This window comes from Lacerta agilis, chromosome 3, assembly GCF_009819535.1.
Source record: "Lacerta agilis isolate rLacAgi1 chromosome 3, rLacAgi1.pri, whole genome shotgun sequence".
NCBI classification, from domain to species: Eukaryota; Metazoa; Chordata; class Lepidosauria; order Squamata; family Lacertidae; genus Lacerta; species Lacerta agilis.
The window spans coordinates 47,647,579-47,672,882 of NC_046314.1; the positions used below are offsets into that span (position 1 = coordinate 47,647,579).

General features: G+C 43.4%; 2 protein-coding genes across 6 annotated transcripts in view; one reads left to right on the forward strand and one right to left on the reverse strand.

Moving 5' to 3' along the window:
* Window positions 1-22,732, reverse strand: part of PDSS2 (decaprenyl diphosphate synthase subunit 2) — an 86,834-nt gene extending 64,102 nt beyond the window's left edge. The window contains exon 1 of one of the 2 annotated variants that reach the window (XM_033143541.1): window positions 22,672-22,732. Coding sequence is in view for 1 of the 2 variants with exons in the window: in XM_033143540.1 (XP_032999431.1) it covers window positions 8,084-8,370 (287 nt within the window). In the remaining variant the exon portion in view is untranslated. Of the gene's footprint in view, window positions 1-8,083; window positions 8,766-22,671 lie in introns of those variants that run through there. The other variant, XM_033143540.1, reaches the window with a different exon arrangement.
* SOBP (sine oculis binding protein homolog) overlaps window positions 21,998-25,304 on the forward strand; it is a 138,757-nt gene continuing 135,450 nt past the window's right edge. The window contains exon 1 of one of the 4 annotated variants that reach the window (XM_033143539.1): window positions 21,998-22,704. In XM_033143539.1, coding sequence (XP_032999430.1) covers window positions 22,609-22,704 — 96 coding nt within the window. In that variant the 5' untranslated portion in view covers window positions 21,998-22,608. The remainder of the gene's footprint in view (window positions 22,705-25,304) is intronic. The other 3 variants (XM_033143537.1, XM_033143538.1, XM_033143536.1) reach the window with 3 other exon arrangements.

Here is a 25,304-nt window from a genome sequence, read left to right on the forward strand (position 1 = left end):
TCATCCTGATCTTCTTTATCTGTTACCAGGACAACAAGCACTCTGACACACCAATCTTGATAGTTGTAGCTTTGCTCCACTGTCTGTTTCACATGCATTATAAAGTTTCTATTGGTTTGCTTTCCTCTATGCCTATATATCCACTCCAGATTTCCTTCAAGTAAAATTAAGTGGCAAAGATTTCAGGGGTGAGGGCATACATATTAGGAAAGCAAAAACTCCAATTTAAGGAACTTCCGATTTTTAAAAGGAAACTATGTTTCAAATAAGCAATGACTGACAAACAGTATAACCAGAGACCCAGATTTAATGAACAAGAGGTGAATTCACACTAGCACACTGGTGCTGTTTTCAAGATTACTTAGAGAAAACTAATTTTGGTAATTAAAAGTTTTTACTAAATGTTAACTGGGAAGATGGGAAAATGAAAGAATAAAATTATCCAAATGTTTTGTATTTTGCGCTAGTCATATGAAATTTGCTTATGCAAAATTATCCCTTTAATATTATATAATTTCTTGGGGGGAAATGATTCCAGGAAGTGTAAGCATGCAGAACATTAAATTTCTCGTGAAATATGACATGCTTTTTCAACAATTTAACAATTTAATTTTATTAATTCTAAGAAGAATTTAAGCCAGTCACTTTAAGTCTGCAATCTTAAATTCTGCAGGATGTCTTGTGAGTAGACATATACTACTCAATACCTGGTTTCCACTGAAATCAATGGGATTTAAAAGTGTTTCACTTGGCTAAATCATGCCTCTAGTTTTACTGGTAAAAATCACCACTGGTAAATTCTACACCAATGTGCTTGCTTTCAAAGGAAGAAAAGAAAAGAAAGGAGAAATGTGGGAGTCAATAAAGAAGGAACACTAAAAGGATCTGAGGGCAGGTGGCCTATACAATTTATTTTCAAAGCTGCATTAGCACCCTGCAAAGCTGCTTATAAATCATGTGGTTAAACAACATGTGCTGTCCCAATCAATCACCAACATCACTAACTCCATTTGTCATGCTCTGGTCTACGGATATTTCTCTAAATGACACAATGATAATGATAATAATAAACTTTGAAAACTTCCATCTTAAAACAGAACTATACACAGCTATTCTGGATGCAGAATTTCAGTGTTCTTGCTCCTGACATGTTACTATGTGGATAAATATATCCCTTTACCTTAAAATATATATATATTTCAAGGGCTTGTCAGTGAGCATGATAGTTTCACATTTCCAGAAATATTTAGAGGGGCACCAATGAATCCATGACTAGGCTTGGCATTTAGGAATATTGGAAAGGCTGACTCAGAGGGCCTGATAGCTCAAGAAACAAATCCAACGAGACCTGTTTTGCACTTCTCTTCAATATTCAACAGGGCAAGAGAACTTCAAGAAAAGTTCCTGCACAAAATGCATTTTTGTGGGATGGGTAATGGACACCAATCCTTACTCTGATAGGTGCATTAACAGGTTAATTCAGCATCTATAAAAGAAGCACTTGACCCAGTGGAAAGACTGGAAAAATATAGAATTGTTATTGTTGGACTGTCTTTTCATTTTACTTTATATAGTACAGGTTATTAGCTCCCCAGCACATTGGAACATTGCTGTACTTTGTGTTTTATGTCATCCTAAATAAAATAAAAAGGATTTTTTAAAAAATAAGTTTTTAAGAGATCAGGTCCATTTATAAATTGTCTCCCAAGTAGTTCTGAGAGTGAAGTGAGGAGGAAAAACTAGCATCTTGACCTCTAGAAATCCACCACTTTCCAGCAGCATTTCATGCAAAAGTAGTGGCACTTTCTCCAGCAGTTTATTAAAAAAAAACTCAGCTGGCCCTTCAAATTGGTTTCTGCTTCAGCTAGGAAGGAACAAGAACAAGCCACCTTTGTCATTCTGTACCGTTCACTCTTATCAGATAAAAGGGAAGAGGAAAGAGACACGTGGGCTTGCTAATGCTTTAGGTGCCAGAGGGAAGCATTTGGAAAAACACACAACTGTCCCACCAATTCACAGCACTGGCAGCAAACATCAGTTGCTGTCCAGTCACAACAGATTCAGGGTGGTCAGGGAGCTTTGTAAACTACAGTGCTACCTCGGGTTACAGACGCTTCAGGTTACAGACACTTCAGGTTACAGACTCCGCTAACCCAGAAATAGTACTTCAGGTTAAGAACTTTGCTTCAGGATGAGAACAGAAATTGCACGGCGAGGGCAGCGGGAGGCCCCATTGAACACTTTCAGGTTAAGAACGGAACTCCAGAACAAATTAAGTTCTTAACCCAAGGTACCACTGTACTGCGCTACTTAAATTGCAACATCCAAACCAAGTAGAGTAGGGATGAAGAACCTGACAGCCACAGATTCACCATCTGTAAAGTAGAAGAAAGTCATAAACTACTTGTTAATGCAAGTTATGCAATTTGAGTCACTCTTCAAGTCCTTTGATAGTTTTGCTTCAATATTATGTATTAAGGTTCTGCTAAAACCTTGTCATTTTTGCTCTGTTGTGTTTACCTCTTGTTCTCTCTGCCTTGAACTTACATGAGTTCTTTTTCTTCTGAACCCCCCCCCCAATATTTTAGAAAGCCTCAGTAAAAAGAATTTGGCTTTGAATTTTAAAGACTCCCTCCCCTCATTTGAACATGTTCTTTTCCTCCCTCCCTTGGCGTTATAGCCATCTTACTTTAGAGCCAAGAAGAGTTTTATGAAGGTTTTAATAGAAGGTTTCCTAAAATGTGCCAGTATGTGCCTCCTTTCCAAATCCTTCATAAGTCATTGAACAAACCAAATCTCTGTGTGAACATGAAAAGGTCATTCAAAACCAGAGCTAGCCAAGGACACAAGTTTTGAGCAGGCACCACAAAGTAAAACAAATTTAACTGCTAGGTACAGAATATTTCTTCTTTAAAAGTTTATAACCCAGGCCAGGGTTGGAGGAGTGGGGAAGTTAGGGAAAAGTTTGAAATACTGAAAGCCACCTCGTTTACATAATTTCAGTATCTGCCAGCTGTCATAAGTGATTTGCCTGAAACTTTCCATACAACAGGCAGCATAATAATAACACAACTGCAAAATTTCAAGCAGCTCTGTTAAATTTGGAAAATCTGTGGGGTGAAAGTGGAATACAAGGCTAAATTAGGCTTATTACAGAAGAATTTGCTTCTGCCTTAAAAGCCAAGTAATTTCAGCAATTGGGAATGCCCAAACAAAAGTTTCCTGTCTCCAACACTCCAAATTTAAGTCTAGGTTAGCACAGCTATGCTTTTGGTGGTCTACTGAAAATGTGGTAATCTTGGGACAGAAAAGACCCAGATGCTGGCAAAGATTGAGGGAACAAGGAGAAGGGGATGACAGAAGACAAGATGGTTGGACGATGTTCTCGAGGCTACCAACATGAGTCTGACTAAACTGCGGGAGGGAGTGAAAGACAGGTATGCCTGGCGTGCTCTGGTCCATGGGGTCACGAAGAGTCGGACACAACTGAACAACAAACAACTACTTCCAGAATCTGTAACCCGAAGTGTTTGTAACCCAAGGTGTTTGTAACCTGAGGTACCACTGTACCATATTGTCAAGTACCATATTGTCAGTATAGGGGAAAAAACTTCCACAATTAAGCCCACTGCAAAGCGTGCTTATGCCCACTGAAATCAATGTTTTAAGCATATCTAAATCTGTGATGGGCCATACTCCTTAGCACTTCAGTTTATGGGACACTTCCAAGTTTTGAGCAATAATACTACCTTCAATTTATCTCACTTGAGAAATCTGAAAGTCAGTATTACCTATTTCATGGCCGTATTTCAGTTCACACTATTTAAATGACTTAAACAAACTGCAATTACATGAGCTGAAAATAAACACAAAACATATTCTTTTAAATAGCACCATTTCATTTATGTTGTCAGCATAAAATTAAGATAAACTCTTGAAATGTTTTGATGTGGTTTCTATTATATAGCATTTTGTTATTCTTGAGTAGTTTTGTATTTTGCTTTTTAAAGCATTAATAACTCATATCTAAGACTTCTAGACTGTTTTCAATGATGTTTTTAAGCTGTCATATTATAACATACTTTTGTCACATATCCTTCCCTTTCGTAGGCTGCAGTCAGCATCATGAGGCTTGTGTCAAATAAGTACCATATCTATAGGACACATGAAAGTCAAACATACCATCCTTTTAACAGAGCAGAGGTTTCTGCCCCTGCCTGTAACTATTCTTACTGTGCTTATATTGAAACATGTCTTCTCAAACTGTCATTAACTTTCTCTTTGAGTATAAGAAAATTAAAGCTACCCTAACAACTTCTTTTTGGACCATTTTCTTAAACAATGGATTCAAACTCAAATTTTAACTTTACTTTTGGCTGTCAGTTTTTTGTCTTTTAGCCTATAAACAAAGGTAAATACTGTTGTGGGGACACCGCCTGATTAAGCTATCACAAATTATGATGGCCTCACCAAGCCAAAGGTGTTTCCTTTTTTTAAAAAAAGCAAAGCTACAGGGTTCCCCATTTTCAGCAATGTGTCCCTGACCAACCTCCTCATGCTTTAAGTTCCTTTTTGCCCATCTTCATGGCCTTGCTGGCTTTGCTATTAGTAAAATGATAGTATGTGACCAAGGCAACTACTCTGGAATATAAACAGTTTTACCTCAAATTGACAGACTATAAAGTGTTTTGTAAAACATTTTATGCACCTGACAATCTTAAGCCCACTAGAACAGAGTATAAGCTCTTAACAATCTACCCGAGTAAATCTCATGCAGAGGTGTCATTCATCACCTGTGGATTGCAACCCCATGTCTCAACTTGCTTCAATATAAAAGCAATGTATGCAAACATCATTCTCTCAAGAGGTACAACAGAGCAATCAGATACTCTGAATTATGGGGTGGGGGTGGGAGATGCACAATGCTGCTATCTGGGAAACAGGGACAGAGGAGGGAAGCACTTAAGATTTAAAAAATTAAAAAAAACAGCAGCAAGAAAAAGAGATGTACATGCCTGCCAGAACTTCTGGAAACACTAGAATCCGGGACTGGGTCATCAGTCACATATGGAGACAGCCAATGAACTCATGATGGGGCCTTGCATTACGTCTACCACACACCACCATATACAAAAATGGCTCCATCACAGCACCCCCAGTCCATCAGCCCCACTGGCACACTCAGCAGTAGCCCCAGTATAGCAACTCCCCAGGCATCACTATAAATTTTCTAGCACACCAAACAAGAGGAAGAAAATCACATACAACACAGCACCTATATAGCTGCATGGTCAGGATGCCAGTAAAGCACACAGAGAGCAGTCAAGCAATGAAGACATCGCCTTCAAAACACTTTAATGTTTGCTTCAAGTAATTTGATGGAAAGTATCATTAAAGACAAAATTATCAAGTGTATACAAGGACACATCTTGCTAAAGAGAAATCAGCTTAACTTCTGCAAAGGTACACCCCATCTCACTAATCTATTTGAGACTACCAACAAACTTGTGGAAAGGGTCAGCCTTTAAACATTGTTTACTTGAGAGCTTTTGATATGGTTCCTTACTGCACACTCCTGAGCAAACACATCAATCACGAGTTAATTGGAAATGTTCTCTTATGGATTGGTAACTGGTTAAAGAGCAAGAAGCACAGAACTCGAGGCATGCAAATACAGTCGTACCTTGGAAGTCTAATGGAATCCGTTCCGGAAGTCCATTCAACTTCCAAAACGTTTGGAAACCAAAATGTGGCTTCTGATTGGCTGCAGGAAGCTCCTGCAGCCAATGGGAAGCCATGGAAGCCCCATCAGACGTTCAGCTTCCAAAAATAGCTTGCAAACCAGAACAGTCACTTCTGTGTTTGCGGCCTTCGGGAGCCAAAACATTCGAGAAACAAGCTGTTCGAAAACCAAGGTACGGCTGTAGTGGGGTCCCAAAGGATCTGTTTTGGGACCAATGCTTTTTAACATGTTCATAAAGGATCTAGAATTAGGAGGAGGCAGTGAGGTAGCCAAGTTTGCTGAAACAGTGAAGGAAATTCACTGTGATAATCAGCAATTAAACAAGCAGGAGGGTCCAAATCCCTAATCTGCTGTGCCAGACAGCATGTGGATGTGGTGGAGATGTCAGCAGGGCAACTCTGTCAATGTGAAGCATCCCAATGTGCCTACCCAAACACTGGTCGGCAGAAGCTACTGCTAGCTGTATCCCTGCTGGCAATTGCCTGAGGGAAACTCAGAAAACAAGGTGTTTCAAGCCTGGAACATGATCCAGGGGGTCCTGAGTTTGTCCTGTTACTATCTTGTGATGGCAGTGGGCTTGATCCAAACATCTTCCCCTGGAAGCCTCTTCAGTCCAAGAGCTGGTGCAGTGAAGGGATATTTTTCCTTGACCCCACCCCCTAACTTTTTACTTGACCAGCATGAGTGGCAGGACCATGGATGAGGTGATGGTGATGATACTTCAACAAGCCCTATTGCTTCCAGTCTAGGGTTTGGATTGCCCCCATAGCTGTTTTATCAACCACCTCTCAGTTGATGAAGTTTAAATAAATCTGCATACTACAAAAATCTGCATACTACAAAAATCCAACACAAGTACAAGTAGCTTCTTAAAAAGTTGAATGAATAAACAAAAGCCATCAGTCAATGTCAAACAGAATGCCTTTAAATGTTTGTTTCCCATGAAGTATTACAGCAGAGCTTTCCAACTATGTGTTGTGACACATTAAGTGTGTCAACTGCGGTTTATAGGTGTATTGCGTGAACACTCCTTGTGCTCCTTTCAGGGCTGGAAAGGGGTTAGTTTAACCTCTGGTTTGCTGAGTTACTGTGCCACGAAATGATGCATGTCTAAAAAGTGTGTCACCAACATGAAAAGTTTGGAAAGCTCTGTATTGCAGTAACAAACAATAACCAAGATCCTTAATTTATACCACCAAGGTCCTTAATTTATAGTCCCTACCAGTTAAAAACGGCCCTCATTAAATGATTTCACTTGGTGCTCATTAACTAAAAAAGAATTTCATTTGTATTTCACCAAATACTGACTGATTAAAATGAAATCTACACTTCCTGTAAGAGAATTATCACTCTAGCCCCTCTTCTTCTTGCAGCCTCACAGTCCTGTGCTCACCTACCCCCCCCCCATGCTACATAATTTGACATCTTAGAGCAGGCTTCCTCAACCTCGGCCCTCCAGGTGTTTCTAGCCTACAACTCCCATGATCCCTAGCTAGCAGGACCAGTGGTCAGGGATGATGGGAATTGTAGTCTCAAAACATCTGAAGGACCAAGGTTGAGGAAGCCTGTTTTTGAGCTTAAGGACCAGTCTGTAATAACTTCATCTTAACTCAAACAGGCAATGGTAATCAGATATTATCAGTATTACTGGAATTAGCTCCATGGCTGGGCCTTGCTGTTGCACACATTAGTTCCCACTTTATTTTTTAATAAACTCACTGAAATCAATGAACTCAAGTTAGTGATGTCTATGAACTTCAATGGACCTACTCGTGAGTAAAATTAGCACTGAATACCACTCTCTGCAATTTACAGGATGCAGACTTCATAAGTATTCTGATGTTTACCAGCACATCTAGTGTGTTCACATCTTGGCCTAAAACAACTCTCTTCATCAAACTTCATTTTCATGTAGAAAGTCCCCTTTTCGATCTTGCCATCTTTGAGTTTCTTTTCTTCTTAATAGTTTTTTACTGATTTGTTCTGAAATATCAACAATATCAACAACAAACAATTCAAACTAAATATGTTTGCCATTCAACATAAAGCCGCCCCTGGTTTTGTTGTTTTAAAGAAAGGATTCAGGTAACAGGGCTGCATAATCTAATTAGACAATGCTGACCGACCAATGGTCTGACTCCACGGCAGACAGTGCCATCCGGCAGACAGTGCCAGTGAAGGGAATCCCGCAGCACCGGAAGAAGCAATGCTGGGGAATTGAAGTGAATAAGAGTAAGTATGCCTTCCATTTACCTCGCTTGCAGGAGTGGACGGTTGTGTACGATAAAAGTGACAGTCAACTCGGTGCCCAATGCTTCAGAGGCCCCGAAGGGCGCTTACCTGGCCGTGTTGAGCAACGGGTGCCTGGTCCCCACCAGTTTGCGCACCTGCATGGCGATGTTGCTCAGCTCGTCGCTCAAAAGGCAGCGGAGGCTCAGGAACGAGGTCGGATAGCCCACTATCTTCTCGGCTTCGGAGACCACTTTGCTCCAGTGAGAAGCGGACGAGGGAGAGCCGGAGAAGAGGCACCGCCGCTGCCTCCCCTCCGCTCCTCCCGCGCGGAACTGCGGGAGGCTCCTCCGCAAACAGCCTCGAGCCAAGGCTGGCAGCAACGCGGAGCGCAGCATCTTGGCTCCCCTTCGCGACGCCTGTTTCGGAGGAGCCCAAGGCAACCACGCGGGCCCTTCCCCGACTGCCCCGAGCTGTTGCCTCCCGCGAACTCCGGGGCGGGACCCACCGCAGCTGCTCCCTCCCCTCGGTCCAGGCCGCGCCAACAACCGGCTAAGGGCCTGCGCCTTCCTTCCGTCCCACGAGGCGCCTCGCAACGGTTCAAACGCCGCGCGCGCTCCGCACCCCTCTCCCAGGCGCTTCCTTTCTACCTCATGGTAGAAAAGCCAAAACCACTACTTTTATTTCTTTTGGTTCTGTTTTGGCAAAACCATCTGAATCCGGTGGCTGGAAATGAGCCAATCTAAAGGGCTCGGCAACCCCTCTTAAGTAGCTTCCCCGGCACAGAACCCACAAGCGGCTTTCATGGAGGCAGCCATCTTAAGTGTCGTAAAAGAAGGGATGGGAAGATGCGGGAGTCGTTGCTTTTGCGCTGCTTCTTTGCTTTGCGGCATCGGATGCCGGGAGGGAGGGGGCAGTAGCTCGAGGGAGCGGAGGAGCAGAGTTGTTAGGACAACGCGGGAGACGGAAAAGGCGCGGGCGAGCCGCTTCCTTGCTTTTCCAACACGCTTCCAAATGCAGCGTGGGGAAAAAAAAAATCACGATTCCGCAGCCAGAGAGACTGCAGAGGTCCAGCTACAGCAGAGCTAACCTAACCTAACCAAATCACCAGCCACACGTGACTAGATTCGCAGCAACCACAATCAGATACCCACTCAGGACCATGAATGTTATACAGGAAAAATGGCCCAAAATTACAACTAGTAAGTTTTTTTTAAAAAAAAAAAAGTCTAGTCATGTGACTAGATGGTAACGACACAATGCAACTTAAAAGGTGCCCAGAAACCACATCTGCGTACCTGTTCGAGGCCGTTCTGAGCTTGCCAAATAAAATCAGATTCACCAGTCTCATGAAACAGATGGGATTGATGCAGTCAAGCCACAAAAAGTTCACAGAATCATAGAGTTGGAAGAGACCACAAGGGCCATCCAGTCCAACCCCTGCCAAGCAGGAAACGCCACCAAAGCATTCCTGACAGATGGCTGTCAAGCCTCTGCTTTGTTGTTGTTGTTCAGTCGTTCAGTCGTGTCCGACTCTTCGTGACCCCATGGACCAGAGCACGCCAGGCACGCCTATCCTTCACTGCCTCTCGCAGTTTGGCCAAACTCATGTTAGTAGCTTCGAGAACACTGTCCAACCATCTCATCCTCTGTCGTCCCCTTCTCCTTGTGCCCTCCATCTTTCCCAACATCAGGGTCTTTTCTAGGGAGTCTTCTCTTCTCATGAGGTGGCCAAAGTACTGGAGCCTCAACTTCAGGATCTGTCCTTCTAGTGAGCACTCAGGGCTGATTTCTTTGAGAATGGATAGGTTTGATCTTCTTGCAGTCCATGGGACTCTCAAGAGTCTCCTCCAGCACCATAATTCAAAAGCATAAATTCTTCGGCGATCAGCCTTCTTGATGGTCCAGCTCTCACTTCCGTACATTACTACTGGGAAGACCATAGCTTTAACTATACGGACCTTTGTCGGCAAGGTGATGTCTTTGCTTTTTAAGATGCTGTCTAGGTTTGTCATTGCTTTTCTCCCAAGAAGCAGGCGTCTTCTAATTTCGTGACTGCTGTCACCATCTGCAGTGATCATGGAACCCAAGAAAGTGAAATCTCTCACTGCCTCCATTTCTTCCCCTTCTATTTGCCAGGAGGTGATGGGACCAGTGGCCATGATCTTAGTTTTTTTGATGTTGAGCTTCAGACGATATCTTGCGCTTTCCTCTTTCACCCTCATTAAAAGGTTCTTTAATTCCTCCTCACTTTCTGCCATCAAGGTAGTATCATCAGCATATCTGAGGTTGTTGATATTTTTTCCGGCAATCTTAATTCCGGTTTGGGATTCATCCAGTCCAGCCTTTCGCATGATGAATTCTGCATATAAGTTAAATAAGCAGGGAGACAATATACAGCCTTGTCGTACTCCTTTCCCAATTTTGAACCAATCAGTTGTTCCATATCCAGTTCTAACTGTGGCTTCTTGTCCCCCATAGAGATTTCTCAGGTCTTTAAGCCTCTGCTTAAAGACCTCCAAAGAAGGAGACTCCACCACTCCTTGGCAGCAAATTCCACTGTCGAACAGCTCTTACTGTCAGGAAGTTCTTCCTAATGTTTAGGTGGAATCTTCTTTCTTGTAGTTTGAATCCATTGCTCCATGTCCGCTTCTCTGGAGCAGCAGAAAACAACCTTTCTCCCTCCTCTATATGACATCCTTTTATATATTTGAACATGGCTATCATATCACCCCTTAACCTTCTCTTTTCCAGGCTAAACATAACCCAGCTCCCTAAGCCGTTCCTTATAAGGCATTGTTTCCAGGTCTTTGACCATTTTGGTTGCCCTCCTCTGGACACGTTCCAGCTTGTCAGTATCCTTCTTGAACTGTGGTGCCCCAAACTGGCCAGGTGAGAAAACCTGTTCCGATACTTGATCCAGACCATATACAGGAAAAGTGACCCAGAATACCAACTTCCAAGCAATTCAAATGAACCAAATTCACTAGTCATGCATGATTAGATGGGATCCATGCCATAAGGCACAAAATATCCACAGAATCCACATTCTGGAACCCATTCCAGGCAATAAGTATCATAAAAACAGGCAATAAGTATCATAAAAAACATGAACTCCTGAACAATCCAGATAAATGGTTTGCACAACTCACAATGGACAATATGGAAAAGGTGCAGCAACAAATCTTCCACAGAAACCATACTCCAGTACCAATTTCAGGCAAGGAACAGTATCATTAAAAATGGCCCAGGACATCAATTTCTAACCTATCCAAACAAACCAAATTCACTAGTCCTATTGGACTTAACAAGCATGATGGAATATGCCACAAAACCCACACAGAAACCACATTACAATCCCCATTCTGTGCAATAATAGGTATTTTTTTATTTAATAAAATTACGTGGAACAAAAATGTCTGAGCTATCCAAATGATCTAAATAAAAAAATCTAATTGGACCAGATGGGAATGATGCAGTAAGCCACAAAACATTGGCAGAAACCAGATTCAGAAGCCTGTTCTAGGCTAAAAGGCTTATTCCAGGAAAACAGCCCAAAATGCTAACTTCCAAGTTAGACAAAACTTCAGTAGAAACTATGTTCCAATGCTACTTCAGGGCAATAACTCAGGTGTTTTGTTATTTAATTTTGTTTTACACAACTTTTAGAAGGCATCCCTGTATTGGTTTTTTTTAAAACATTTGATGTTTTTAATTATGTTTTTAGATATGCTGTAAGCCACCCAGAGTGTATGGGGAAACCCAGACAGGGGTATAAATAATAAAACCAGGAGTTTTTTTCAGTCGGAACTCACCGGAACTGCGTTCTGGCACCTCTTTGGTGAGTTCCGGCACCTCTGTAGCATTCTGGCACGGGGACACACAGGGGCGTACCCAGGATCAAAACTAGGGGGGGCAAGCCATGGTGTCGTCGTCGTCGTCCCCCCCCCCCCCCGGTTTCAGGAGCCGATTACAGCGAGGGAGAGACGCTTTAGAATTAGGCTACTGTCCTCCCCTCCCTGGCTTGCGTGCTCAGCCCTCAGAGCACAACAGGGTCCTAGCACCTCCAGAGGGGCGCTGGAGGCGCGAAGGCACCAAGCCTCTGCTCCGCCTCACTTACCTCCCCGCTCTCCCCTCCCCGGACTCTGCTTCTAGGGGGGGCAGCTGCCCCCCCTGGGTACGCCCATGGGGATACAGCCCTCCGGGCTGTGCAACAGAGGCTGCAGGTGGCACGGCGCTCTGTGTTGCAGAACAGAGTCTGTGGGTGGCACCTTGGGTGGGTGCTCCTCTGGCACCTCTTTTTCTAGAAAAAAAGTCCTGATGATGATGATGATGATGATAGAACAGGCTGGAATATACATACATACACTAGTCATACATTTCTAGGTGGGTTGAAACAATTGTTGCTCGCATCTGTCTGTCTTGAGAGAACAATGGAATACAACTTGCGGGGTGAATTCCAATCACATTTTTGCTGTATTAGCAGCACCAATGTGACCTCTCCAGGGCGCAAGCCTGGGCAGTGTGTATGGAGGGCCCAGACTGCCCAGATGACAAGAGCCCCCCTCTCAGCCTCCCTGATGTGGTCCAAAGAAAAGCAGAGCCATACTTTGGGCACCAGTTTGGCTACAGGAGTTGCCGGAAGGAGGCAAACAAGATGCCGTCCAGTCTCCACTCTGGATTTGTGTAGGGTTTACTCTTTATCTTTTTCTTCTCCTGAAGATGTGTCACAAGGCAGTGGGGTCAGATTTTTTATCAGGATTTCCTTCCAAAGCCTTTCTCACAAATAAGTATAGCCGCAAAGCAGTGGAGGTTTAGGATCAGAGTTCTCCTAGATGGGCTACCTTCTCAGGTTGATAGGCCCCATCTGCCCCTCATTTCCCTTTATGGCACATGCAGAAACCACCTTCTTGTCTGTTAGGGTGCCACTGAAATTTGAGACCCCAAGGTCCACCACTGCCCTTCTCTGTTCTCAATCCAGGCAAGCAAAAGGCATTATCAGAGTTCAAGGACACATTCCAGCCAGCCAAAAACACTTGGTATACAAAGCAAGACCTGTGAGAAGTATGGCCTGGGAAGAGAGCTCTGAGGGCTAGATAGGCCTGGAAGGTCACATTTGGCCCCTAGGCCTTAGGTTTCCCACCACTGATATACACATAAGCACAATAAATAATTATTTACAAATATCTTATTTAGTCATCTTCAATACAGCCTGATCCAAATATCCAGAATATATAGTTTTCATGCAACCACTGGCTCTGCCTGGGATCTCCATGCAGGTGTTGATTCAGTACTCCATAGAGGTAAGTAGGATACCAGCTTATCCTTCTAGTCATGCCCTTGTATTGGGGAGCTGGAAAGACCTTATCCAAGATTTCATGGTGAATGAATAGGGGTGGAAGGAAGAACAAGCAATATCACAACAGCAAAGGGGGGGGAAAAACTTAGCTCAATATTCCCAAAAAACATGAAAGCATGCATATAGACGACCAACTTGAAGGTAGTAATTCTTAGGCCATTTCCTTTTTAATCAATTTTATTCCATTAATTGCAAGATTATTATTTTTTACATTATGCATACATTTACGCACACCCATATACACAAATTTGAACTGATAGATTTATTTTCTAAAACTCATACAATTAATTCAATAAGAGTTCTTGTGACAGTCTTAGATATAACACATATAATTTTACACTGGAGGGAGGGTGCGGGGATTTTAAGACAGCTAGCTAGTAAATGTCCTGGCTCCCACACTCAGTCACAGTACTCAGACTCTGGACTCGATTATTCCCAAAGGCTTTATTCCAGAAGTCAGTACACGGTTAAAACATAGATCAGGTTACAGGCTACACAGTTCGTAAGTTCAAAAGCAGAGCTGTAAGATATATGGCTAGGCAGAAGCTAAGAAGCCGTCCTAACACCTGACATGCACCCAGGCTTTTCTTTTGAAGAATGTGGTGACCAGTCTTTTGTGCAGTTCTCATCTCAAGCAATGGGATTGGGCAAGCAAGCAGGTACTCCTGCAGGTGTGGTGGTGCTTGTACTGGTGCACCCAACAGTGTACCCTTGGGAACGGGCCCTGGGCTGTCTGGGCCAGCTCACTCTCTGACTCAGGCTCACATGGCTCCATGGTTACTTGAGCGACCTCTTGACAGGAGGTGGGATGGAGTCTTGATCAGGTGACGCTGCTTCCTCTGCTGTGACATCCAGAAAAGGTGGGGCAGCTATGGCTCCAATGAACTCCTTGGTCCCTACCCTTCATCATACTAAGTGATTTCATCCCAATCCTTCTGTCCCTTCAATCAAGATTTCTCCGTGGGATTCAAGACAATAAATGACTGAATTATTTCATGTTCAAGTTGAATTCCTTTAACAGTACAGCCCTTATTAAAGGATAGGCTCACTGAAAATAAAGGTAAAGGTAAAGTACCCCTGACAGTTAAGACCAGTCGTGAACAACTCTGGAGTTGCAGCGCTCATCTTGCTTTACTGGCCAAGGAAGCCAACATTTGTCTGCAGACAGTTTTTCCGGGTCATGTGGCCAGCATGACTAAGCCACTTCTGGCGAAACCAGAGGAGCACATGGAAATTTTTACCTTCCTGCCAGAGCAGTACCTATTTATCTACTTGCACTGGCATGCTTTCGAACTGCTAGGTTGGCAGGAGCTGGGACCGAGCAACAGAAGTTCACCCTGTTGCAGGGATTTGAGCCGCTGACCTTCCCTAGGCTCAGTGGTTTAGACCACAGTGCCACCCGCATCCCCCATCACTGAAAATAGTAGCACTAATTTGTAGCAAGGTCCAGATAATGCAACCAACAGTGTGATGCTAACCCCCTCTACTTAAAATGATGTCCTATTAAAATAAAGCAGCTTAAATGTACTGTATGCACAGGGTTTGTTTCCAAATGGCAGTGTTTGTTTTTTTAAAGTGGATTTTGGCCCAAAGCAGTTGCAGAAGTTTTCAAAATGCCCCTTTGTACTGCACAGTAATCCCACTCCACAGACATAATATTATTGCTCAAATTCATTTAAATAATATTTAAATGAAGGGCTGGGATTCAACTTTAGATGATGATGATGATGATAATAATAATGATAATAATAATAATAATAATAATAATAATAATAATAATAATAATAATAATAATAATAATTCATTTGTACCCTGCCCATCTGGCTGGGTCTCCCCAGCCACTCTGGGCAGCTTCCAACAAATATCAAAATACATTAAAATATCACAGATTAAAAACTTCCCTAAACAGGGCTGCCTTCAGGTATTTTCTGATATGCCCTAAGAGGCATGGGCATACCAATGGAATTTTCTTCCAGCAACAGAAAATGTATTTTAAACATGCTTTGGAAAATCCCCTCAGTTTCCAAGTGTCTTGTCATGCAGTATGGAAAGACTATTACTAAAAAGGCCCATGGTTTCAAAGGCCTATACTTTGGAGGACTACAAAAATAGCTGCGCTGATCTTGGGATCCCAATCAAGACAGCAGCTGCAACTATTATTTATTTAATTATATGCTTGAATCACTTGGGTGCCACTAATATTGAAAAGCAATTAACTAATAATTAATTGCTCCCATTGATTTCAACAGAACTTAAATGCAACTAACTTAATGTGTATTTGCTCTATTAAGCATTAATAAACTTGCAGATACTTTTGCAATGTCCTTCAAACTGTAGTTGAGGTCTCGTATTGGGATACATCCACATGAATATTTCAGTGCAAGAACACTGCTAAAGTGCATTGCTCCATTTGGATTACCTTTTCAAAAAATGAATATTTAAATAAAAGTTAATTAAAAGTTATTCATGAAAACACAAAAAACAGTTCAATCCTATGTATGTTTATTCAGAAGTAAGCCCCTCTGAGTTCAGGGCGAAGGACCACTCCAAGGCAACTATTTGTACAAATGCATTCCCTCTATTTACATTTACAGGCAGTGACTGTTTTAGGCACATATATGTGTTCAACTGCGCACACGCTCATTGCGCCAAACCCACAAATTACCTGAAAACATCACAAAAAGGGGCAGGACAGGGCTGGGGCTGAATGGGGTGTTTGCAGGCTTTTTCAACTGTGTTTCAAATATACTCAAATTCACTTAAACATGCAGTGACTTGGAACATAACCCCTGTGTAATTGGGAGTTGTCTGTATAGTTTTTCTGCAAGGTTACTTTTTCATACATGCAAATTATTGTTGTTGGCATCTATCTGTCTCAGGAGATAATGGAAGAATGCATCTTCGAGGTAAAGCCAAACCTTTGGGGAGTTACAGAGCCTGCTGTGGCTGTGGAGACCTATAGGGGAGAGACACGTTTTATTGCAACTGGGGCAGATGAAGGGGTCTGGTTTTGCTGCTATACATGCACCATGACATTTGTTCTCTCTATGCTCCTCCCAGCAGTCATTCCTTCTCTGATCACTCACTTGTCCATCTCCAGGCACTGCAATTGTATGCAAGAGATTCCCATACAGCGGGGTTAATTTTGCCAGTCTTCATGCCATGTTTGCAGACATCTTTTGTAACACACTTGGTCTGCCAACAGGCCTAATACCTGATCATGTCATATCAGATCCTGAACTATTTAAGATTTAGGAGTGCTTTGTTAGTCACTGCAACAGAAGTATAACTGTATTTTAAAAGAAAGGTTGTACATATGCCTTTGGGGAATCACACAACTAATTATTTAATATCAACAACAGTAAGACCTGAAGAAAACGTTGCAGGGTATTCTTACCTGCTAACTGGAACTGTAGCCTTGTGGTACTGAACAAAGCTGTCTGTGGATCAAGGATGCGTTTCAGAAGCTGAGAAGGGACAAATGACAGTTTCCCCCTCCCTGCTCCCCTGGCATTCCCCTTCTATGCAATTCCAAACCTGCATTTTATAGTTATATAGGGGTGGGGGGGAGCACACAGCTATAGACATTGGGAAAACATCTCAGCTCTATTTGTCCCATTCCAATATAATTACTATAACATGTTAGGTCTTCAAGCAGACCAATTCCTTCTTCTCCCAATCTCTGTTTCTCACTTTGGGGTTAGCAGCTGATTTTAATTGTTGCACAAACACTCCATATCTCAAAAAGGTTGGATAGATTAACATAGCCTACAAGACTTCAGGTTTCTTGGGACCCCCATAGCATCAACTGACAATTGCATAATTCCAGGCAATTTGCTGTGTGTTCCCCCTCCTTTTAATTCACAAACTTAGGGGATTTTTTTTGTACAGAGGGCATCCCCCGAGTTTATACTTTATTTTTGGGTGGTCCCATTTCACTTCCAGTTCATTGTCACACAACCACCCGAGCTTGTTATCAGCGAGAATGGCAACAACAGCTACTACTACAGCAGTATACCGGTAGTAGTTGCAAACCACCAGCTGCAAGGTTGGCCTTATGCAAAGAGAGAGACTATGCTTGTCACTGAGTTAAGGGTTAAGAAAAACGAGGAACAAAAGAAAGGAGCTGTTTGTGTGTGTTGGCTTATCCTGTGGACAAGCTGCCACCATGTGGTTTGTCTCCTTGCTGCCACAGAAAACATCCTGTTGCTGGTTTCTGTTGGTATGAAGAAAACCACCTAATAGAAGAGTCGCTATGGCAGGCCATTGCACTTGAACAGTTCACCATGTGGAACAGCTGCTATGCAAAGGTATTTCAAGAAGCCGTCATGCATTGTGGTGCTTGTTTCACATGAAGTGGGCCTCACTGTAATGGAGGTTTCCAAGGACAGTTCCTGAGGAGGTTGCAAGACCATTAAAATCAGTGGGAAATTCAACAGAGCCAGGCTTTGAAAAGGAGCTGAAAGCAAGAAAACAAGTTTGTTAACTCCAAACAAAGAGAGAGGCTCTGTACATTTAAGAAATGCTTGGAAAGGAAAACCAGGAGTTTATTGACAATTTAGCATGAGAGGGTTAAAGCTGAACCTGTTGAAATATAAACTGAGATAGGTTTATAGCCATGCACATCTTTTTTTCCTGACTAGAACAGTATATTAAAAACCCACAGGCACAGTGACATGCTTGCACGTATTAAACAGAACCTCAGTGATTCATTATCATTTTTAGTGGGGTTTGGCACAAGAGTGAAATTACTGTTCTCCCCTTCTACCCAAAATAAAAGCCAACTGAGTCAGAAACCTGTTAAGCTGGAACACTTGGTTTTAAGTCTATGTAGTCCTAAACACCTGCTATTCACATACACTCTCCTAACTGTGGAGAAGGCTGTAAGAATTCTGCCACAGATCCACACTGCACACTCGACTAGACATATTTAATTTCTAAAATGTCACAAATACATTCCAAATGTCTCTTTTATGATTTATTTTTAGAGCATAAGCCCACCCACAGTTGTGTTTCATGTATGGACAGCTACAATTCTAAGAGGAAGGTTTATGGATTCTAATTTGTGTAATTGGCTTGCTGATGAAGCAAAAAGTTATTGCAAAAACATAGTGTTTACTGTTTGATTCAGCATAAATTTGACAACACATTAAAGCCAATTGCAAAATTCCCACATATTTTTAATAGGGTTGGAGTACAATTCTAGGCTCAGATTTCAAGCAACTCACTTGGACATAAGTTTGATTGGAATCAATGTCACACATATTCAAATAAATTTGCTTGCTACTAGGTACTATTGTTTCAAAGCTTCTTTGGTGAGGTGAGGGAGAGCTTACATAATTCAATGCCCAGCGCTTTTTGCTATAGTTGTAATTGCTTTCCTCCTGTGAGAAGAAAGTGAAGCGAAGCCCACACCATTGGATCTGCTGAGAGACCAGCTGCTTTCAACATCTCTCCCTGAACCGTTTCCATTCCAGCTGTTATGAGATGTTTGCCACTTTAAGAATTGGTGTCTTACTTTGCCTTACTTTGTATTGTTATTATATATTTACCTATACGCCACTTTGTTTTCCTTTTTCCTTCCCATTATTCTCTTCCTTTCATGTGGTTTATTTTAGAATGTAAACCGAGGATAGGGACAGGCTGATGAATGGTGTAAAACTACAAGACAATTGCTTGATTACACTAAGGCTGTGTTTTCCAAGTAAGGTTGCAGGCCTGTAGTATAGTATACACTTACCTAAGAGTAAGCTCTATAGAACTCAACAGGGCTTACTTCTAATGAGACACATATAAGATTGCACTGTAAATTACTAAGAACTAGTGCACAGGTGGGTGAAGATTGTGAGCCCTGAATGCAAGTTCTACTTTTACTGTACACTTATTACGTGGACCTGGACAATACCCTATGTATTGCCCGGCCTCATATTTGTACTAGGGTCGAAATGCAATAAAGATGAGGCTGTTGAGAGCTCCTGCAATGTAATGGCTAAGAACACAATAAAAGTCTGCTTGATCGGGCCAAAGCTCCATCTAACCCAGCATCCTGTTCTCACAGTTCAAAAAACTTGAACCAGGAATCTCAGAGTCCAGATATCACCTCTGTCATGAACTGAGTAGGTGGTTGCCCCAGACAATCTACTGTCCCACCACTCTGTAATGGAGACAACAATAGTGACCTGTACCACTGGTGGATTTTTCTATGGGGTGAAGGCAGTAAGGATTATATAGCGGACAATATGAAATGCTCTAAAATACAATTTATCACTGCTACTATTAAAATGGCTGTAAAACATTTTACAGATTAAAAGCTGAATACAACAGTTAACTGAGTATCACTAGCAATTTCCCTGCACATTTGGAAACAAGTTACATTGTAGTCTATGGAACTTGCTTGCTTGCTTTTCAGACTAGCAGGGATTTATGGCTGTTCTCAGATGAATCCTGCTCTCCCCATCCAACTTTCAGAGTACATCATAGCAAATTCCACTGGACTTCAGTGAGATTCTCTGGAATAAGAGATTTGACGCCTTTTACCATAAATGTCTTTCAGATCTCTATTTTTGCTGAAGTACTTCTACCTTGCTGTCTTAGCAGAGTCAAATGTGGCACATTCTAGTCTGGAATCCAGAAAAAAGCCTTCTTCTTCTTTTTTAGCTCATGTCTAAACTTAAACAGAAATGCAAATCAGACATTGTAAGGTATAAAACGAACTTAGCTAGATTTGACAGGCGAAAGGGGGTTGTTGTTGTTTTTTATTGGAGAGCCTCTTCATAGCTACACTGAGCACATTCTGTCTTTAATTTTTTGAAGTTTTTTTTATTTAAGAAAAAAGGTATATAATTTTAAGCTCAGCTGCAGTCATAATGACAAATTCCTTCACAATTACAATTTTGACTAATGGAACAATGGACACCCCCATATTGTATTGTATCAGGTAATTATGAACTGCCAAAGTGTAGGAAAGCAGGAACCGGGAATAATCAAGGTATTCCCCCTTCAGAGCTTCGTCTTACAAGTTCACCCTATCATCAGCACCACACATACCCCCCCCCACCTTCCTCTCCACGCTTATAAAGACGGAAACAAAATAGATGTAAGCAAAGCCTTTTAAAATGATAGAGTGAGTCTGCTTCTGGGGGAGGGAAGTTACCTGGATCTACAGATCAAAGCGTGCGACGTCAGGAAGAGGGAAGGGGGCGCTGCTAATGGGGTGGGTGTTTAATTTCCAGGTTACTTTCCAAACGACTGGGACCAGTTAGTCCTGCCTTTGTAGAACGATTGGGGGCAAAGCCGAATTATTTGGGGGCTGCTTTCAAGCTAGAGGTGGGAAGGAGGTAATGATGTTTATGAGACAAAGGACTGTCCACACAAAATAGAGGACGCAGTTACCGTGTCTAGTTATTACATCATCATCATCATCATCATCAATTTATTATAAGGCACGGATAGGGCTCAAGCTTTGAAATCCTCCCCCCTGATTTCGGACACGTGCTTCTGACGGGGGGTCTGCTTGTGGGGAGAGCGGTGGGGCAGGAAAAGGCACTCTGCCTTATCATTCAAGAACACGCTTTGTGTTGGCACTGGAGGGAAGGGGCTCTGGGCCAAAGCCTTGATGGCTCGCATTAATCCCCAGGAAGGAATTGGGGGGGGGGGTGCGCGCGCGAGACCTCCTCTTGCTTCTGGGACAAGCGGCCCTTTTCCTGAGGACTAGTGCCTTTTTATTTTCTTTTTTGGAAGGGCCGTTCCCAGTCTGGGCGTGCGTAAGACTTCCTCCCGCCAAAACCACGCACAACAAAAGCCTCTCCTTCTGCGTGAATGCCTCTGCTTCTCAGATGCTAGCGCGGCTTCAGCGGCTCAGCCCCTTGCCAACAGCCGCCCACCTATGGAAACGTCAAACTCCGCCCCAGCGGGAGTGCTTTCAGGGCGACGACAGATGCGTTTCTCTCAGAGTGGCGTGGGCAGGCAACTTCTCTGCGCGACGTCATTTTATTTTATTAGTGATGGGTGTATTTCTTCTTCATCATCATCTTCTTCTTCATCGTCTTTCCTAAAGGTGAAATCGCGCGCTGCAGAGAGAGAGACGCAGGCGGGCGGGCAGCCGGCCAAGCCAGTATCGCGCGCGCAGCATCCTCCATCCATCCTGGCCGCTTGCTCCGGGGCTGCTGGCTGCCGCGCGCGCGCCTACTTCTCTCTCTCTCTCTCTCCCTTCACACACACACACACACACACACACACACACAAAAACATACAATTTCCCAGCCCGCTCCCACAGAAACAATCCTGCTCCTGCCACCCATTGGCTCGCGCTCCCCAGCCGAAGGCAACCCTCTCTTCCAATTATCTCCCCTCTCAAACACACACGGTCTGAGGAGGACACAGCCTCGCACGCACGCACGCGTTGTGTTGTGCATCTCTGTATGAGGGGACTGAGGGCGTTTAAAAACCATTCGGTCGTCGTCTTTACAGAAGCCCTGCTGCTGCCCCGGCCACTTTGTTCTGTCACAATGTTTGCGGTGGTGGTGGGCAAGAGTGTGTAACCGAAGACGGTGTCTGTCTGTCTTGTCTGTGCGTGTGACGGGGTGGGGGGGAGTGTTGCGCGTTTGACGCGGGGTAGAGAACAGAGACTTGGTGTGTTTTCCGCCATGGACGACCGTCCCCGCGGGGGAGGAGGATGACAACTGAAGCATAAGAAGTCTCCCCCCCCCTTTTGAATTTGAGCCTGAGCAGCAGCAGGAGAAGAAGAAGAGGCGGAGGATTTGGTGACAGTAGAAGCCCCGCCCGCTGCCTGGGCAGGGGGGCCGTCCTGCCTGCCTGCTTGCTTGCCTCCACCCCCCCCCCCCAATCTCCCTCAGAAGAAGCTGGCCGGGCTCCTTTCTTTCTCTTTCCTCTCCCCGCACCCCTCCTTCCCTCTCGCATTCACACACCGCACACGCACGCCGAGTGAGCCTCTCTTGCGCTCCCTTCATGCAGGCGAACAGCGAGGCAGAAGATGGCTGACTCGCCGGCGCGACCCACACAGCCCAGCCCGCCCGCCCGCATCCCCGAGCCGCCCAGCGGAGAGCCGCTTTCTCCTCTTGACACTCGCTGACGCCTTCGCCCAGCGCTGAAAGCCGCCGCCGCCGCCGCCCCCCCCTTTGGTTCCCGCCGCCGCCGGCCACCATCCTCCCTCCCTCCTTCCCTCCCTCCCCTCTCGACAACCTTCCCCCTCTCCTCCCCACCAACCCAAATAATACCAGCAGCCATTTCATCTCCGCCAAAGTAGATACACACAAAAATGGCAGAAATGGAGAAAGAAGGGAGACCTCCGGAAAATAAAAGGAGCAGGAAACCGGCTCACCCCGTGAAAAGGGAAATCAATGAAGAGATGAAGGTATGTGCGCGCGCCCTTCCTTCTCTCTCTCTCTCTCAGATGCGAAAAGGGAAAAGGGAGCGATGGGGGAGGCTCCTCGCAAACACCCCTCCCGCCCCCCGTGCGTGGAGATGCCATATAAATAAGGGATTTCTCGGGTTTTGTTTTTCTGGTTTGGAAATAAGAATAATAAGAATAAAAAAACAGCGCCGGCACGAAATACGTCCCAACTCTTTCTCCTGAAATGCAAACAGAGACCACTTCACGCAGGCTACGTACAAAGCCAGGTCACTGAGCAGCTTTGATTTATTGCTCTTAATCACCACCAGTGGTTTTGGGGTTTTTTGTTTTTTTGTTTAAAGGAAACTTTCCACCCCGTAGAGGTTTCAGCGACCCCTCCTTTTTGTTTGTGTGCTATGCCAAATAACCCGGAGGATGTTAAAGTTAGAGAAGAAGGGAAGTCATTTAAGTCCTGTCTTTCCCTCTCCTCTCGGCAGCCGCCCCCCTTTTCCAGTAGCCAGCTGCTGCAACTGTGTAATTAAATTGTCAAAGTGAAATGTTATGGTCTGAACTGCACATCATTCTTGTGCTTGGACACAAGGGTCTCTTGTCCTTCTCCTCCTCTCTTTTGCTTGCTCCGTTTCTGTTTTCCATGCTTCGTTTCACAGTTAATCAAACCAGAGGAGTGTTGTGTTGAAAGAGAGCTGTCCGAAAAAAAGGTTAATGCATATGTGTTTTGTGTGTGTGTGTGTGTGTGTGTGTATGCGCACATATATATCTATACACACACACACACACACACACACACACACACACACACAGGTTTGTTTGGAAAGGTTGGGGCCGGAGGAGAGAAAGTCAGTGTCTTGACAGGAAACGATGCCCATCCAGCTGTGCTCCAGAGGTAGGGCTGTGGGCTGCCTCTCCAGATGTTAGCATAGCAGCGGCTGCTCAGAAACACACCTCAGGACTTCTTTTCTCCCGGGGTTGCAGGCTGAGCTGAAATGGTCCTCTGTTGCATGTTTTTATTATCCAGAATGCCCACGACTATGTTTATTTTATGCTTCTCATCTGTCTTTACCCTGTGGCTTACACGTGTTGCAGGGCTGAGATGAACTTGCTTTAAAAAAACAAAAACAAAAACCAATAATAATGAAAACAGCACAGTTTTGAATGTGGAATGAAGTGGCATTCAGCTGATTCACAATAGGTCTGATCACAGCTGTTACGTCCTGAAATGTGCAAGCTATGTGTTGAGCTGTAAAATATATACTGTATCTATGCATCTACGTCTACTATGAGTATAAGGGCAGTAAAGCATATGAATTAACAGGGCTATTTTGTTTATTTTCACCAAACTGACGGATAATCTTCAGGTTCTCTTTCAGTTCTTAATTTAATATTGGGGAAAGTTCTTCCATTGTGCTATATTTGTATTCCTTCTTTTTGTGCTTACTCGGGATTTCTCAAACAGCAGGCAGATGGGCATCTGAATAAAAGGATGGCATGCGTAAGAGCAAATATCCTGCATATCAATAACATTTATTCATTCTCTAGACTAGATCCTCTACATTCCTTTGCAACAGCTTTATTTCCTTGAGACATGTATGACACCGTATCTTGAGATGAAACATTGTACACACTCCAACTTAACAGTAATTGCTCAGCTGGATCAGGCTTGAATTTGTTTTTGTTTTCTTTTTCTTGTTTTCTTTTCTGTATTTTTTCAAAGAGGGCAGAAGAAGGGGGAACAGTGGGTGCAGAAAATTGCCCCACTATGCATTATCCCTTTAAGACACTGCTTCATGCAATCTGTGTGGACTGCAGTTTTTAAGTTTCATAGGTTCTAGGATTACAAATTAGCTAATTTTAATCAAAACATGTGAAATGTTATCCTGGCTGGATATAAAGGCTGACTGTGCTGGATCCTCTGGGTTTGTTTTGTTTACTTTGGCTGCAGGCACACTTGGTGGTTTGGGAGATAGTTGTTCTTCTGCAGTATAACAGATGTTTGTCTGAAATGATGAGGAAGAAACAAAAACAACACTGTGTGTGTGTGTGTGTGTGTGTGTGTAAGGAGGAAAAATTACTCACATTTTGTTTTTATAAAAAGGCCATGATATTAAGTGTTTGTATTACCCTTAATCAGATAAGTTTCTCCTTTCCTTAAGCCTCTGTTAGTAGTTGAACAGTATTATGATAAATAAATAAATCTGAATTTTAGCTGTATGAGCAATTGACTCCAAGGTTGTGGACTGACCTAGCTTTGGAGACAGTTTTTATAGTTTGGATGGTTGAAAGGTGAATAACAGCAGAAGCTTTCAGACAGCCTAGACCACATACCAGAGCAAGCTGTCTTATTAAGCTTGGAGACCACATTCTTTTAATAGGATTGGTTGGTTTCTCCAGAATGGTCTTAAATTATAATGAAAGTTTTAAGCTGATTTGCATCCAAGTGTGTTGCATATGTGGACTGCTTGATTACCATTCTGAGAATAATTATTTATTTATTGACTATATTGGAGGGATTTCCTCCTCTTTACAGAGTTAAAGAGCATAGTGACAACAAACTGGTAACACCGTATGCAACAAAATGTCATTGTGAACACAATGTGCCCTTG